The sequence below is a fragment of the Raphanus sativus genome, chromosome 1 (genome assembly GCF_000801105.2).
Source record: "Raphanus sativus cultivar WK10039 chromosome 1, ASM80110v3, whole genome shotgun sequence".
Taxonomy (NCBI): domain Eukaryota; kingdom Viridiplantae; phylum Streptophyta; class Magnoliopsida; order Brassicales; family Brassicaceae; genus Raphanus; species Raphanus sativus.
Window position 1 is genome coordinate 23641637 of NC_079511.1, and position 15793 is coordinate 23657429.

The following is a 15793-nucleotide window of genomic DNA, read 5'->3' on the forward strand; positions in this document are numbered from 1 at the left end:
ACAAAACAAAATTTAATATTTATATCTAATTAACAAATTAAAAAATTATAAAAATAATATTTCTAAATTTATTGAGAATATATATTAGAGCATCTCCATTAGTGAACCCCAAGGAGGGTTCATAGAGATTTTTTTATTGTTTTTTGGTGGGTCCGTGAATAGTGACGAACCCGTATTAATTTTGGTCTTCCATTAATGAACCCGAAAATGGGGTTCATAAGAATAAAATAATATTATTATTTTTTTAATTATTTTAATTTTTTTTTTAATTTTTTTAAAAAGTTTTTATTTAATACAATGGAAATTCAAAAACATACAAAGATTAGTCATCTAGATTACCATATTTTTGCCATATATTTTCAACTAAATCGGCTTTCAAACGATCATGTTTCTGTTGATCCCGAATTTGAGCTTGAATGCCATGCCTATTAACGAAGTTGGAAGGGGAGTCCGTAGGTTGCGAGATTTCCACCTGTGAACTCCTGCTTGACTCTCCTGACTTGAACTCAGATGTATCGGACAGAATATATGTGTTTCGTTCGTTCTCCACTATCATATTGTGTAGTATGACACAAGTTCTCATAATCTTTCCAATCTTCTCCTTGTCCCATAGTAGAGCAGGATTTTTTACTATTGCAAACCTCGATTGCAAAACTCCGAAAGCACGTTCGACATCTTTTCTGGCGGATTCTTGTTTTTCAGCAAAAAGCTCAGCTTTAAGACTTTGAGGTAGTGGGATGGATTGGATAAATGTTGACCATTTTGGATAGATTCCATCTGTAAGGTAGTACGCCATACGATAATTGTGGCCGTTGACCGTGAAATTAACTTTAGGAGCTCGACCTTGTATAATGTCAGAAAAAACTTGTGACCGATCGAGAACATTAATATCGTTGAGGGTACCTGGTAAACCGAAAAATGCGTGCCATATCCAAAGATCCTGTGATGCCACAGCCTCTAAGACAATGGTCGGCTTTCCGTGACCTCGTGTGTACTGCCCTCTCCAAGACCTTGGGCAGTTTTTCCACTCCCAATGCATACAGTCGATGCTGCCTATCATTTCCGGAAATCCGCGTACCTCTCCGATATCGAGTAATCGTTGAAGATCAGCTGGTGTAGGTTTTCGTAGATACTCATCACCAAACAATTGTATTATCCCTTCGTTGAACTTCTCCAAACATAAAAGTGCGGTACTCTCACCAAGTCGGAGATATTCGTCATACGTATCTCCCGATTGACCATATGCTAGCATACGTATAGCCGCAATACACTTTTGAAGTGCAGATAGCCCGTACCTTCCGTGAGCATTTGGTCTTTGACGAAAGTATGGAAAGGAACAATGGCTTGGTCATTCGAAAACGCCGCCTAAACATTTCTGGTGGGTATGTAGGATTTTCACTGAAATAGTCGTTCCAAAGGTCTTGGTGGCCTTGCTCCCTATGTCTTTCGATATAAGCTCGTCTCTTCGGCTTGTTAATTTGTTGGTCGATGAAATTATCAACTTGTTGGTCGATAAAATTATCAACATGTTGGTCTAACGTATCTTCAATTAATTTATCTGCTGCATCATCTGATGAGAAAGACATCACTTGAACTCTTCTTCCTTCCTATTAAACCAAAATGAAATATTATTTTTTAAAAAGAAATGGACAATTGTACTTTAATAAGAAACATATCTTTTAAAAAAAAAACAAGGCTTCACTTGTTTAATAAGAAACATTATTTTTTAAAAAAAAAATGATATGTTTCACTACTTTAATAACAAACAATTTTTTTTAAAAAAAAACATAATTTTTATATAAAAAATAAAATGTTTCACTACTTTAATAATTTTTATATAAAAAAATAAGACTTCACTTGTTTAATAAGAAACATAACTGTTTTAAAATAAAAAAATAAGGCTTCACTTGTTTAATAAGAAACATTATTTTTTTAAAAAATAAAAATTATATGTTTCACTACTTTAATAACAAACATATGTTTTTATATAAAAAAAATATATGTTTCACTACTTTAATACTTGTGGTATAGAGAAGAGTTATAAAAAAATTGGTTGAGATAGAAAGAAGAGTAAAGAAGACAAACGTTAACTTGTTTTGATACTTGCCTTGATTGTTGTAGTGTATGTGGTTGAGATAGAGAGAAGAGTAAAGAAGAGTCACGTTAACTTGTTTTGATACTTGCCTTGATTGTTGTAGTGTATGTGGTTGAGATAGAGAGAAGAGTAAAGACTGAGAAGAGTAAAGAAGAGCAGAGCAAAGAGTGGACAATTGAGAAGAGTTAAAGAAGAGTAAAGACTGAGTAGAGCAAAGAGAGATATCGAGAAGAGAGGACAAATTTCATAAACAAAGACCTGCTTTATATATAGAGAACAGAGAGTACATGGCCGATACAAGTAGTAGAAAATTGGTTGCTACCCGTGAAACACATGAGCAACCAAACAAGTACAAAGTGGGTACACCCGTGAATTGAAAACAAGTGTAGAAAGAAACAAAATACTACACTTCCCGTGATACACTACAAACATAAAGCTACAAGTTCAACACCTTCCTTCCTTCCTTCCTTACTGCCATACAAGTTGCACTACAGCCCGTGACCTGCAAGACAAAATAAACAATGATTTAGTACAAAGCAACTAAACAAAAGAAGTACAAAGCAACCAAACATAATAAAATACACAAAGCAACCAAACAAAAGAAGTACAATGTATATCTATCAACCTATCAACATGAAGTACAAATGAAAAACTTAAGCTATCATATTACCACAACAGCAATCAAACAATCGATAGAAGTACAAACCCATCTCAAATCATTTGAGAAATGAGTTTGTCCATGAGGATGATTTCGCTTGCAGTTAGATGGGTAGGGTCTTTGGCAAGGAGACGCTCTAGGAGTTTCTGTTGCTGTATCTCCTTTTTCACAGCAAGCATGCTATGTATCTCATCATAACCCTGCCTCTTGCGTTTGGCTGCTTTGCAAGCCTTGACACCAGGAGGCCGAACATCCGCACCTTCCTCCTCAGCCACCACCTCCGCAGCTTCCTTCCTTTTCTCCTTGGGACCTTCTTTGGGCACAGCGAGTGATTTCCATTTCTGATCGAACCGAAGTTCCCTCCAACAATGTTCAAGCGTGAACTTGATGCCAAGATCATTCAAGAAGATGTCATGGGCAGCCTTCATGACATCATTCTCGTTTTGGCCACTAGCTTGCTCCCTCACAGCCGCTTCATAGCAGCCCACAAACTTGCACACCTGCTCGTTGATTCTTCCCCACCTCTGCTTACACTGACTCCACTCTCTAGGAACCTGGCCACTGAGCTGAGGGCTTGCGTTGACGTAGTCAACAATTCGCTTCCAAAACGCTCCGGCCTTCTGGTCAGTACTCACGATGGCATCCTTGCTGGTGTTCAACCAAGCGCTGATGAGCACAACGTCTTCTTTGGTTTACCACTTTCTTCTCTGAAGAGAGGTTTGGGAGGTTTGGGGTACATATTCCATTTTGGTTTCGGTTTTTGGTTTGATATGTGTGTGTGTTTTAGATGTGGATTTGCTATCTTTTTAAACTAGTTTTGGCTAGTACATTAAACTCTAACAACCAAACATTCATTAGACAACAACTCTCTATCGCAAATGCATTAAACTCTAACAATCAAATCACAGCAACCAACCACAAAACAGATACAATTTATTATCGTTTTTAAGAGAACTAGTTCTACTTGTACTTGTAGTTTAAAGTTTTAGTTGTATTTTAAAGTTGTAGTTTTAGTTAATTTATAAACTGAACTACTTGTAGTTCAGTTTATATACGGTTAACATATTAAAAAAAAAACACAAACATGATTCGAACCAGAAAAACAGAAACAGAAACATTTACCTTTGCTTTTCAATCGAAGCAGACCATCTCCAGGTCAGCGACCTTCACTCTGAGAGCATCCACCTCGCCCGAGAGGCTTTTAACTTGTTCCTGTACATGTAAACAACAACATCAAAACAGCATCAAAACGTTTTCTTTAACTAAACTAATGAAACAACATCAAAACAGCATCACTAACCTCTAGTGACTCAATCTGTTGATTGAGGATGGGCACCTCCTTGATCACCTTCTCAGCTTTCTCCAGGCGGTTAGTCAGCTTCTCGATCTCCTCCTGGACACCATGAACCCAAGGCTGACGATAATGGAGGCCATCAGGCTTGGTTAACCCATAAAAAAAAGAAAACTCATCAAAATCAATAAAGAAAAGAACACAAAAAAATATAAACAAAGATAGAAGGAGTTGTTTACCTCGTAGTTTATGCATGTGAAGAACCGCTTCCCAGGAAGAGTGTCTTTCTCCTCCTTCGCCTGAACCTCGTCAATCATTCTCCCACCACAGTAACACCTTGTTGGTATCCCGTACTCTGAATCAGCAACATACATCAAGCTGTTGTTGTACTCAATGTTCCTCTTCATGTCTCTTCTCTCTGCTGCGGGATCCATCTCTAGCACAAACAAATCATTCACAAAACTCATTAGCTCAATATGATGAAAACGAAACAATAAACCCGTCTACACGATTTAAAACCATAAAACGAAACCCACACTATCGATTAAGAACCGTAACCTGTGAAACCCCCAAATCAATTTCGAACCCTAACCCTAAATCCCCAATTCAATTTATAATCCCCGATAAACCAACCATAACTCCCCCAATACAACCCCGCATGACGCTTAATCGAAAGCCCCAACTCGATTTTGAACCCTAATATGAAAACCCTAAATCGATTGAGATTTCCCGAGACCCAAAACGCTTCAAAATTGTGGAGAATCTACTCGATACTGACCTGAGCTCGTGGAGGGGACCGTTCGTCGTCGATTTGATGGTCAAAAGCTTCGGAAATCGCCGTCGCACCAGAATCGCCTCGCAATCGCCTTTCAGAGAACCAAACCCTAGGTATCGAAGAAGAAATGAAAAATGAAAGGTCTCGGTCAATGCTTCGCGTAAACTCGAAAACGCGGGGCCAATGGGGAACCAACACGTGTCTTGAACCCGGCTAAGAACGGATCATGCGTAAGACTCGGGTCACCAAAATTAGCCAATTTTCGATTTTTTTTCCCTGCCCGGCCCTATGAACCCGAGCCCATGAACCCTTTAAAAACCCCCCAATGGGCATGCTCTTAGTCTGCAGAAGGTGCAGACCAATTGATGCTAAAAAAAGGTGCAGACGAATCTGACGCCAAATGACTAGGTTTATTGTACAATATTTATTATATCATGAGAACTTGATTTTTGTTTTATATTTTCAATTATTTGATTTTTTTTTTATATTTGATTTTGAATTATCACGGTTAGTGTTCTTTTTTATTTTTGTACCGATTTTATTTATGATTTGGTTACAAAATAAGTATAACTCAGGTATTTAAAACCGAAAAACCGATTTTATCTATGTTTTAATTATAAAGTATAAAATATGTTAAAATCAGGTACTTTTAAACTGAAGAACCGATCCCGACCCGAACCCAAAACTATATTGGTTATACCGGTTCTTTAAATATTTACTAATCCCGACCCAAACTCGATATAACCCGAACCGCTCCTAAACCAAACTTTCATATAACTCAAAAGGGATTTATTCTGATAGACCCAAAAAACCAAAAACACCGATTGGACAAAACGTAAACCGGATTGAAACCACGAATACCCAGGCCTAATCAGATATTTTCCCTCTAAAAGTCTAAACCTTCTCTAGACTGTAGACCCAAACCCAACACTCACATTGCTCGACTCTCCCATCATCATCGGAGATTCTGATCTCAGAGATGGAGGCGTTAACGGAGATATGCGAAATCATAGAGCAAAATCCGATCAACTTCTCGGAGAATCTCGTTTGGATTTGCCGACAGTGTCCCCACGAATCAGCCAGCGTCTCTCGGAGTCATCTCAACGCTGTTTTGGCCGTCGCTCGGATCATCTCCAGTAACGTCGACACATCCGAGGATCACGGCAAACTCGCCGTCCTCGATTTCCTCCTCCACGCTGTTCCGAACTCGTTCCGCCGCTCTTTCTGGCCATGCTCGTACACGCTGGAGTCGATTTCGGAATTCTACTGCACCTTCCTAGGTTACGTTTCGCGTACGTCACTTGAATTTGGGAGTAAGGTTGTGGAGATTGCAGGGGAGGCCTTGGTTTCAGGTGGTGATGACGTGGAGGTGGATGGAGCGATCTCTAGGGCTTTCTTGGTTGCTCTTTCTCAGATTGGGTTCCCATCGATTCAACAGTCTGATGGAGATAAGCTGATCACAATGCTGCTCCATCGGTTTAGTCCCGACCTTGACGTAGCGAGGAATGCGTCATGTAGTGGAGGCTCTTTTGAGGAGGAGTCCATCGAGAGTTTGGAGAAGCGAGAGGTTACTTTCAAGTTGATGGCTCATGTTTTTGATAAAGCCAAGCTTGATTCTAAGCTCCATGATAAGGCGAGTTCTATAGCTAGGAGGCAGCTTCAGTCCATGTCAGCATTTCTCAAGGTAGTTATTTGTGTTGCTATTGTTCTTAGATCAGAGCAGGGCTGGTCATGCGGAAAGCCGAATGAAACATTCATCTATCATCTCCAAAATTTTTGAAGAAAATTACATAGACATGTCCCCAAATTTATATAAAAAAAATAAATTGTTAATATGTTTAATAAATCACCTACAGCCTCTAAATCTTATGACCGGCCATGGATCAGGGTGTTAGTACCACGCAATTGATTTCTAGATGATTTCTGCCTTTTTGTTTTACAGTCAAGAAAGCGGGACTGGGATGACCAAGATCCACTTCTGAAAGCTAGAGTGGATGCCAAACTGTTAGTTTATCAGGCTGCAGCTAAAATGAAAATCAAGAGTCTTGTGTCGCTTGAAACAGACGGAAAGGCATATAAGAAGCTGGCTATGGAGACTCTTACATTGGTGTTTGATGCTGCAGAAGCTTGCTTGACATCTGTGTGGCGTAAAATGAAGGCCTGCGAAGAACTGTTCATATCTCTGCTTTCTGGGATTGCGGAAATGGCAGTCGCAAAGGGAAGATGTTCACCAAATGGGCTGTTTGTCCGACTGAAACTACTGGTGCTAGCTGTCTGCGCGCAGGTAATTCTGGTTTATGGCAACTCATTTGAGAAACATAGTTTAGGCTAGTGATGGGTATTATTAGGCCGAAGTATAGTTGAACACATCATGTCACAATTGCTCTGGAGTCTGGATATATCTTCATAGACATGTTAAATGACTAATTGAGGTTTCTTTTTGTTGGAACAGCCTGATACTTGGGTGAGAAATAAGAGGAATATCTTTGAGAGCGTATCTAAAATCTGCTGTGAGATTATTGAATCTGGTTGGGCCAAGGATCGAGCTTTAGTGAACACCTTCATCGTGGGTTTAGCTTCAAGGATTCATGAAAAGAATGATTACGACGAGCAGGTTACTCTTAACGTTTCCCGTAGCTGGATCAGTCATCTTTCTTCTGTTGTACACTTAATAAGACTAATCATTTGGCCTCAGGTTGGTAGAGAGAAGGAAAACCTTACTGTACCGCTGCATGTTATTCAGCTGCTTACTGATATCAGCGTTGCTGTTAAAAAGCCTGAAGTAGCGGACATGGTTTTCCCCTTTTTTATTGAAAGCCTAGAAGAGGGTGATACTTCAACTCCTGGCTCATTGCGACTCCAAGTATGGTTCCATTTCAAGTGATAATTTTCTGGCCATTATTCTATCTACTGGGACACTTTCTCAAATTTGACAATAGAACGACTATATATCTTTTTCTTTTTTCTTTTTGGCATATTCACTTATGCATATATTGTCGCTTATATGTAGCTTCTTGATGCTGTATCTCGGATAGCAACATTAGGATTTGAGAATTCCTACCGCGAGACAGTAGTTTTGATGACTAGAAGTTACTTGAACAAAATATCAACGGTGGGATCTGAGGAAAGAAAAATATCAGAACCAAAATCTAGAACTAAGCATCCAGAGGTATAACGTAATCTGTTACAAGGTTCTTTTCTGTGCTTCTTTTTTATTTTTTCTATAACATTAATGCGCATACATATCCAATTGGATTGCAGACTCTTGCTGCAGGCTTTCTTACAATTGCTAAGGGCCTTATCAATACAAAACTTCGTGCTGACTATCGCCACCGCCTGCTCTCCTTATGTTCGGATGTAAGCCTCGCTACTGAGTCTAAAAGTGGAGGGTAATTAAACCATTTATATGATGCTAGTTTGTATTATTTTTATATGAAATTAGCAGAGCAACACAGACTAGTTGTACTTTTAGTGACGTGCGTCATTTTCTTATAGGACCGGTGCTGCAGACATGTTAGGTCCTCTTCTTCCTGCCGTTGCGGAAATATGTTCAGATTTCGATCCTACTTCAAATGTGGAACCATCACTTTTGAAACTGTTTCGCAATCTGTGGTTCTATATAGCCCTCTTTGGCTTAGCGCCTCCTATGGTTAAACCTCAACCTGTAGGAGGGCCTTACATGTGGAACACTCAGTGGTCTCTTGATGTTCAGAGGATTTCTCAGGGCACTCCTCCCCTTGTAAGTTAGCCTAGCCACAGTATCATTATATACTGAGTTTACATCTTCCAAGAGAAACTTTGTCTGTGTTTTAATTTTAACTGATTGAGTATGTGGTCTTTGTAGGTCGTCAGTTCTGTAAAATGGCTTGAAGACGAATTGGAGCTCAATGCGCTTCGTAATTCTGATAGTTCTCTAGTAAGGAATAAGAAAGTAGCTTCAACCCAGAGAACTGCTCTTTCAATTGCCTTGGGTGGTCGAGTTGACGTTTCAGCACTGAACACTATCTCAGGTCCAACATATGCGATGTGTCTGAATTCGATATCTAGAAATATGGCAATGTTGTTGATCCTACGAGTGCAATGACTGAACGGTTTTCTTTCTTTTATTCAGGGGTGAAGGCTACGTATCTACTTGCAGTAGCCGTTTTGGAGATTATACGTTTTACTAGCAATGGGGGTATCCTTAATCGTGTCTCAAGTGTGTCTGCATCTCGAAGTGCCTTCAGTTGTGTCTTCGAATACCTGAAATCACCAAACCTCACTCCTGCTGTTTCTCAGTGTTTGACAGCAATTGTGCATAGAGCCTTTCAAGCAGCAGTATCATGGCTGGTATGTAATTTCCTGATTATATTGATTAGGTGTGCAACTCTAGCCTATATAAGCATTTTGGTCGTTATGTCAACTGTACCAGTAACAGATTTGGGTTTTTTTTTCCTTCTCCGTTTGTAATCATTCTAGAAGTAGATGAAAGTTATCGATATGTTCATCTGGTTTCAGGAAGATCGGATATCTCTTACTGGGAAAGATAATAGTATTTGTGAAACGACTATAAATGCACATGCATGCTTCCTCATAAAGAATATGTCACAGAGAGATGAACACATTCGAGATATCTCAGTGAACCTGTTGAATCAGATCAGGGACAAGTTTCCCCAGGTAGAAATAATTGACAATCACACATTACTTTATGCAAAACATGTATCAGCTAACAATAAAATATGCAGGTCCTCTGGAGCTCCTCTTGTCTGGATAGTTTGCTATTATCTGGTCATGACAATGCACCTTCAATGGTTGTCAACGATCCTGCTTGGACTGCTGCCGTTCGATATTTATACCAAAAAGTTGTTCGAGAATGGATCAATATATCACTTTCATATGCTCCATGCACTATTCAGGGCTTGCTTCAGGTTTCCTTCTTTACGCCAGTTTATATAATTATCAACACTTAGATACACGATCAAATAATTTCTGTCTGGAAGTGCATTTATTATATCCTTGTTCTGTCTCTAAATCTCTTTTAAACTTAGGCTCCTCTGTTTTCTTGAAATGTTTAAAGATGTGGTCTCCTTTTATCAGTTTCTCTCTCTAGCACTATTATTGTTTACTGTTTCTGAATTGGTTTACTGGTCACTCACAGATGCTTCTGAATGTTTTTTTATTCATGATTATACATTGTACTTCAAATTATTGGTTCAGTGGAATTATGATCTATTTTGTTGATTGGTTTCTTAAATCACCAGAGTGTTTATTGCATGCATTTACTGAATTTTGCTTACGCATCTCAGGATAAACTGTGTAAGGCAAACATATTGCAGCGAACACAAACTACAACTGATGTGGTTTCTCTTCTAAATGAGATAAAGATCAGAACTGGGAAAAATAAAATTTGGTCTGGAGCAGAAACAGAAAATATTCCAGCTGTGATGGCTGCAGCAGTTGCAGCGTCTGGGGAAAATTTAAAAGCTTCTGAAGCCTTTAACTTGGAGATACTTGGTACTGGTTTCGTTAGTGCAATGTATAAGTGTAAGCACACCGGACAAATTGCTGGCTTGGTAAGATTGGAAAGCAGTATTGGCAGTGAAACGTTGATAAACAGTTCTGTGCGGAGCCTTCAACAAATTGTTAATACTTGTAAGAATGGAGGAGCTACTGACAAATCGCAATTTAGAGAAACTTGTTCTCATGCAACTGCAGTACTGCTGTCAAATCTAGTAAGCAAGAACAAATGTATTGGCATATCTTCCAGCTAATTAGTATCTTATAAGGTTACATTTTCTATTTTTTCATTGTTGCAGCAGGCTGGTGAACCTAAAACAGATATCAAGGGATTTTCTCGTTTACTGCGTCTCCTTTGCTGGTGTCCGGCTTATATATTAACTCCAGATGCTATGGAAACTGGAGTATTCATTTGGACCTGGTTGGTTTCTGCTGCTCCACAACTGGGATCTCTTGTTCTTGCCGAACTTGTTGATGCATGGACATGGACAGTTGTTTCAAAACGAGGACTATTTGCATCTGATGTGGGATACTATGGCCCAGCTGCAAAATTAAAGCCCCAACTTGCCCCTGGAGAACCAGAAGATCCACCTGATTGTGACCCTGTTGATCAAATAGTCGCTCACAGACTATGGCTTGGATTTTTTATAGACCGCTTTGAGGTTAGGCTTTATTCTATATACAATTATGCACAGTAGGACGTTGACCTTATTTCTGCTTTGATATTAGATAAGACAAACAAAAGTGTTCCTAGCTATGTTTTTTTATTGTGATCGTAGTTGAAATGATATTATTGTTTTGTAGAGGTATTAGGATCGCCTGCTAGTGCTGAGTGATTTTGTTTCTTACTTCCTCCATGTTTCTTTAGGTGATTCGACATAATAGCGTGGATCAACTCTTGTTGTTTGGTCGGCTGTTACAACGGAATACAAGTCTTGACTGGTGCTTTACCCACCACCCGGCAGCGACTGGTACCTTTTTTGCTTTGATGCTCCTTGGACTGAAGTTCTGCTCATGCCAAAAACAAAGCAATATGCATAAATTTAGACATGGACTTGAACTGCTGGAAGATCGAATCTACAGGTGACCCTTTGTTATTCCCCCTGTTTCTGTCACATTGTAGATTTGATTGGCTAGACATATTGCAATGTTTGGTAGTCGTCTCATAGGTGGAGTTTAGATTAAGAGTTTCTTATTATCTGTTATCTCTGATAATATTGTATTTTGAACTTATTCCAGGGCTTCTTTAGGATGGTTTGCTCGTCAACCAGAGTGGTACGATGTAAACATGCCGAACTTTTGTCAGAGTGAGGCTCAATCTGTGTCAATTTTCGCTCAGTTTTTGTTAAACGATCGAACAGATTTTAGCAAATCTGATTCCAAAGGCAGAGCTTATGAAAACGGAAAATTAACTGAATTGGTATGGTAACCGACCTCTTTATTTTCTTCTACTTTCATGCTGGTTTACGAAGTATGTGGATGCACACAACGATGTTTATTTGGGATGGATGTTTACAGATTGATCAGCATCATCCTGTCTTGGGTAAAATGGACAACTATGCAGTGGGAAAGGAGAAGAGGAAGCAACTGCTTCTTGTTCTTTGCCAACGTGAATCTGATAGGCTCGACGCTTGGGCACAGCCTATTAGTTTAAAGTAACAGATCCTCTTTATGCTGTTTCCACTTCTTAGGTTTTGACCTACCTGCACAGTTGATATTCAGTCTTCTAATTTATACAACTTGTGTACAGGGACAGTCCATATTCCCGCTTAAAAGTAAGCTCTGGGGAATGGGCTGAACTTGCTAAAACTGCCTTTTTAGTGGATCCAAGGATTGCTATATCATTAGTATCAAGATTTCCAGCAAATATTGCTTTGAAATCCGAAGTTACTCAGCTAGTTCAGGTATGGTTTTACAGTGGTCATTACATTTAGGACTTGAAGAATGACAGATTTTATGGATTTGTTGACAACTAGATTGGATAGTTATACATGAATGCTTCAAATCTCTAGGTGTAAAAAGTGACACACTGATATTATGACTGACTTTTTTTTTTGGTATAATATGAGTGATGTTGGATTCAGTTGCTCACATAGTACTATCTTTTTTTGCAGGCTCATATTGGAGATCTTCGTACAATTCCTGAGGCATTGCCATATTTTCTCACACCTAAAACAGTTGAAGTGAACTCAGTGCTGTTGCAGCAGCTGCCACACTGGGCTGCTTGTTCAATTACACAAGCTCTTGAGTTCCTCACTCCTAATTATAAGGGCCATCCGCGTGTCATGGCATATGTCCTGCGAGTTTTAGAGTCCTACCCCCCTGAGCGAGTCACTTTCTTTATGCCACAATTGGTGCAGTCTCTGCGCTATGATGAAGGGGTAAGTCGTAAAGTGAAAATCTACATATCACTCTTTCTTTCCCTATTTTTCATATATTTGTCTGATCTATCAGCCACACATTTTTCAGAAGCCAAGTCTGGTCTTTCTTTCCCTCAGTTTTATGTTTTTCTAATGATCTTCAAAAAGTGTGAAAATTTGCATAATTCCAGAGGCTTGATGTTGTTTCCTCTCACTGGTTATAAGGTTAATTTTAAAACTTTTTTGCTAACAGAGGCTGGTTGAAGGGTATCTTCTCAGAGCTGCCCACAGAAATGACATATTTGCTCATATCCTCATTTGGCATTTGCAGGTGAGTATAATTTCGTGGTGTTTGTGAAGATATCAATTTTCTTGGAACCAATACACCATTATTTTTTTCTTAAATTCCTAAACTCTGTTTTATATAATGCCAGGGTGAGTCTTTTCAGGAAACAGTGAAAGATGGTGCTTCCGATAAGGTTTTGTACACTATTACCCCTTTTGTTATATAATTGGTGTCAACTTTAGTGTGGAATCTTCACCGTATTATTGTTTGCCTATTTTCGTAATTATGCAACTGATGAGATTTTATATCTTTAACAACATGCAAATTGACCAAAAATATTCCAAATTTTGGTTTAATGATGGACTATTGTTCTGCTTTTCTATTACATTATGCATTGATAAGACCAAGTCATAAAACATGAAAAGGCCAATAGTATGTTGGCTGTATCACTTTGTGCTCATGGGGTTGTCTCTGTTATATTTTAGAATGCATCATTCCAAGCAATCTTGTCAGAGGTTCGACAGCATATCATCGATGGTTTTACTCCCAAGGCCTTGGACTTGTTCAGTAGAGAGTTTGACTTCTTTGAAAAGGTTACATCTATTTCTGGGGCATTATTTTCTCTTCCAAAAGAAGAACGAAGAGCTGGTATCAGGAGGTAACATTCTAATATAAATATATTTTTTTTGTTAACTGGATACAAATGAATCTGCGCGTTAACATGCAATATGAACTATAATATTTTCTGTGACAGAGAGTTGGAGAAAATCAAAATGCAAGGCGAAGACCTTTACTTACCTACGGCTCCTAACAAGCTTGTTAAGGGTATCAAGATAGACAGTGGTATACCCCTTCAATCAGCAGCCAAAGTGCCTATCATGATAACTTTTAACGTTGTCGATCGTGATGGTAACCATAATGATGTGAAACCACAGGCTTGTATTTTCAAGGTAATCTTATGCACACATATATACATTTCCCAAGTTGGCCGATCTGAAAACTGCTCTCTTGTTACCTCTCCCATTTATTTTATAAACTTCTTTTGTTCTGCCAATGTTGTCTGGAGAACCCTCCCTCACAATGTTATCTCAAGATTTATATATGCTGCTCATTAGGTTGGAGATGATTGTCGACAAGATGTTCTTGCCCTTCAAGTGATATCTCTTCTTAGAGACATATTTGAAGCGGTTGGTCTTAATCTTTATTTATTTCCATATGGAGTACTTCCAACTGGGGCTGGAAGGGGGATCATTGAGGTATGTTCTAACTCATTCTCATTTCTCAATCCGAATGTGAGTTTTGTGTTTTTATTCTTTTCTCCTTTTATTATCACAGGTAGTACCAAATACACGAAGCAGAAGTCAAATGGGTGAATCAACGGACGGCGGCTTGTATGAGATCTTTCAACAGGAGTTCGGACCAGTAGGCTCACCCTCCTTTGAAACAGCACGAGGCAATTTCCTCACCAGCAGTGCTGGTTATGCGGTGGCGAGTCTTTTACTCCAGCCCAAAGATAGACACAACGGCAATCTCCTCTTCGACAAGTATGATGATAACCTCTTGCACCTCTCTTCTGAATCAATTCATGAAATAAACCATTACACTTTTTTTTTTGTGAATGCAGCATGGGATGGCTTGTTCACATTGACTTTGGTTTCATTTTCGAAACTTCACCTGGTGGAAACATGCGTTTCGAGAGCGCACATTTCAAACTGAGCCACGAGATGACACAGTTGCTTGATCCATCTGGTGATATGAAGAGCGAAACTTGGAATCAGTTTCTCAGGTAAAAACTTTCTCCACACGTTATCTTTTTGACCTAATTTCAGTGAGAAGTTCTGACTTCTGAGAGACGATTCTATATTCTCTCTCGTATAGCTTGTGTGTTCAGGGTTACCTGGCTGCTCGCCGGTACATGGAGGGGATCATCAGTACAGTAGAAATGATGGTGGAGAGTGGACTGCCTTGTTTCAGCAGAGGAGATCCAATTGAGAAACTTCGCAAGAGGTTTCATCCGGAGATGAGTGAGCGTGAAGCCGCACAGTTCATGATCCATGTCTGTACCGATGCCTACAACAAATGGACCACGTTTGGTTACGACTTGATACAGTATCTGCAACAAGGCATCGAGAAGTAAACGTCAAATATGTTATCAACTAGGGATTTTCCCGTGATTGTGCATATATATAAATATTTTTAAAATAACTAAATTATAATAATTCTTTAATATATCTTTTTGTCATCTTTTTGTCGTCAATATATGCTTTTATTTATTTATAAAAATTTCTGATTTATAACTGATATATATATATATATATATATAACAACTAGGGATTTTCCCGTGATTGTGCATATATATAAATATTTTTAAAATAACTAAATTATAATAATTCGTTAATATATATATTTTTTTGTCATCGTTTTGTCGTCAATATATACTTTTATTTATTTATAAAATTTATCTGATTTATAACTGATATATATTAAAAAGTAAATACTAATATGTTGTTTCTAACTATACAAGCAAAATTTTCAAAAAAAAAACTATACATGCAATTTTAGCTATTAAATATGAATGGTTTGCTTTCTGATGTATATTTTACAATTTTATTGAGTTTAAATAAGTAGAATTAAATATTGTTAATTGCATTGAGTCCAGTTTGGCTTAGCTTTATAAATATTTAATTTTTTCTATTTACTTTTAAGAAAAATATGAAAATATAAATTAAATTTGAATCAATTTAGCTAAGTTTAGTTTGATCATTTGATAATCGTAATTAATTTGAACTGATTATATATTTGAAGTTAGTCATAACATTAAAAAACGATTAG

The 15793-nt window shown here is 38.3% G+C and overlaps 2 protein-coding genes across 5 annotated transcripts; one reads left to right on the top strand and one right to left on the bottom strand.

Moving 5' to 3' along the window:
- Nucleotides 1-322: 322 nt before the first annotated feature.
- On the bottom strand, nt 323-1252 carry LOC108849062 (uncharacterized). Its single transcript, XM_056990765.1, has one exon. It carries the CDS (start codon nt 1250-1252, stop codon nt 323-325), a length of 930 nt encoding a protein of 309 aa, XP_056846745.1.
- Nucleotides 1253-5745: 4493 nt separating this feature from the next.
- Nucleotides 5746-15203, top strand: LOC108821674 (phosphatidylinositol 4-kinase alpha 1-like). 4 transcript variants are annotated; one of them, XM_056988343.1, is made up of 26 exons: nt 5746-6503; nt 6762-7103; nt 7272-7433; nt 7515-7682; nt 7830-7988; nt 8081-8208; nt 8315-8558; nt 8664-8829; nt 8931-9148; nt 9317-9475; nt 9544-9726; nt 10105-10530; nt 10615-10977; nt 11184-11398; nt 11555-11735; nt 11834-11970; nt 12066-12219; nt 12430-12696; nt 12929-13006; nt 13110-13154; nt 13447-13619; nt 13716-13911; nt 14077-14217; nt 14297-14505; nt 14586-14747; nt 14840-15203. In XM_056988343.1, the coding sequence occupies exons 1-26, from the start codon at nt 5799-5801 to the stop codon at nt 15096-15098; spliced, it is 5640 nt and encodes a 1879-aa protein (XP_056844323.1). In that variant the 5' UTR covers nt 5746-5798; the 3' UTR covers nt 15099-15203. The 4 variants fall into 4 exon arrangements, with proteins under 4 accessions (XP_056844323.1, XP_056844329.1, XP_056844333.1 ...); XM_056988349.1 differs by having other exon boundaries at nt 13110-13149; nt 13445-13619; XM_056988353.1 differs by having other exon boundaries at nt 12072-12219.
- Nucleotides 15204-15793: the final 590 nt, after the last annotated feature.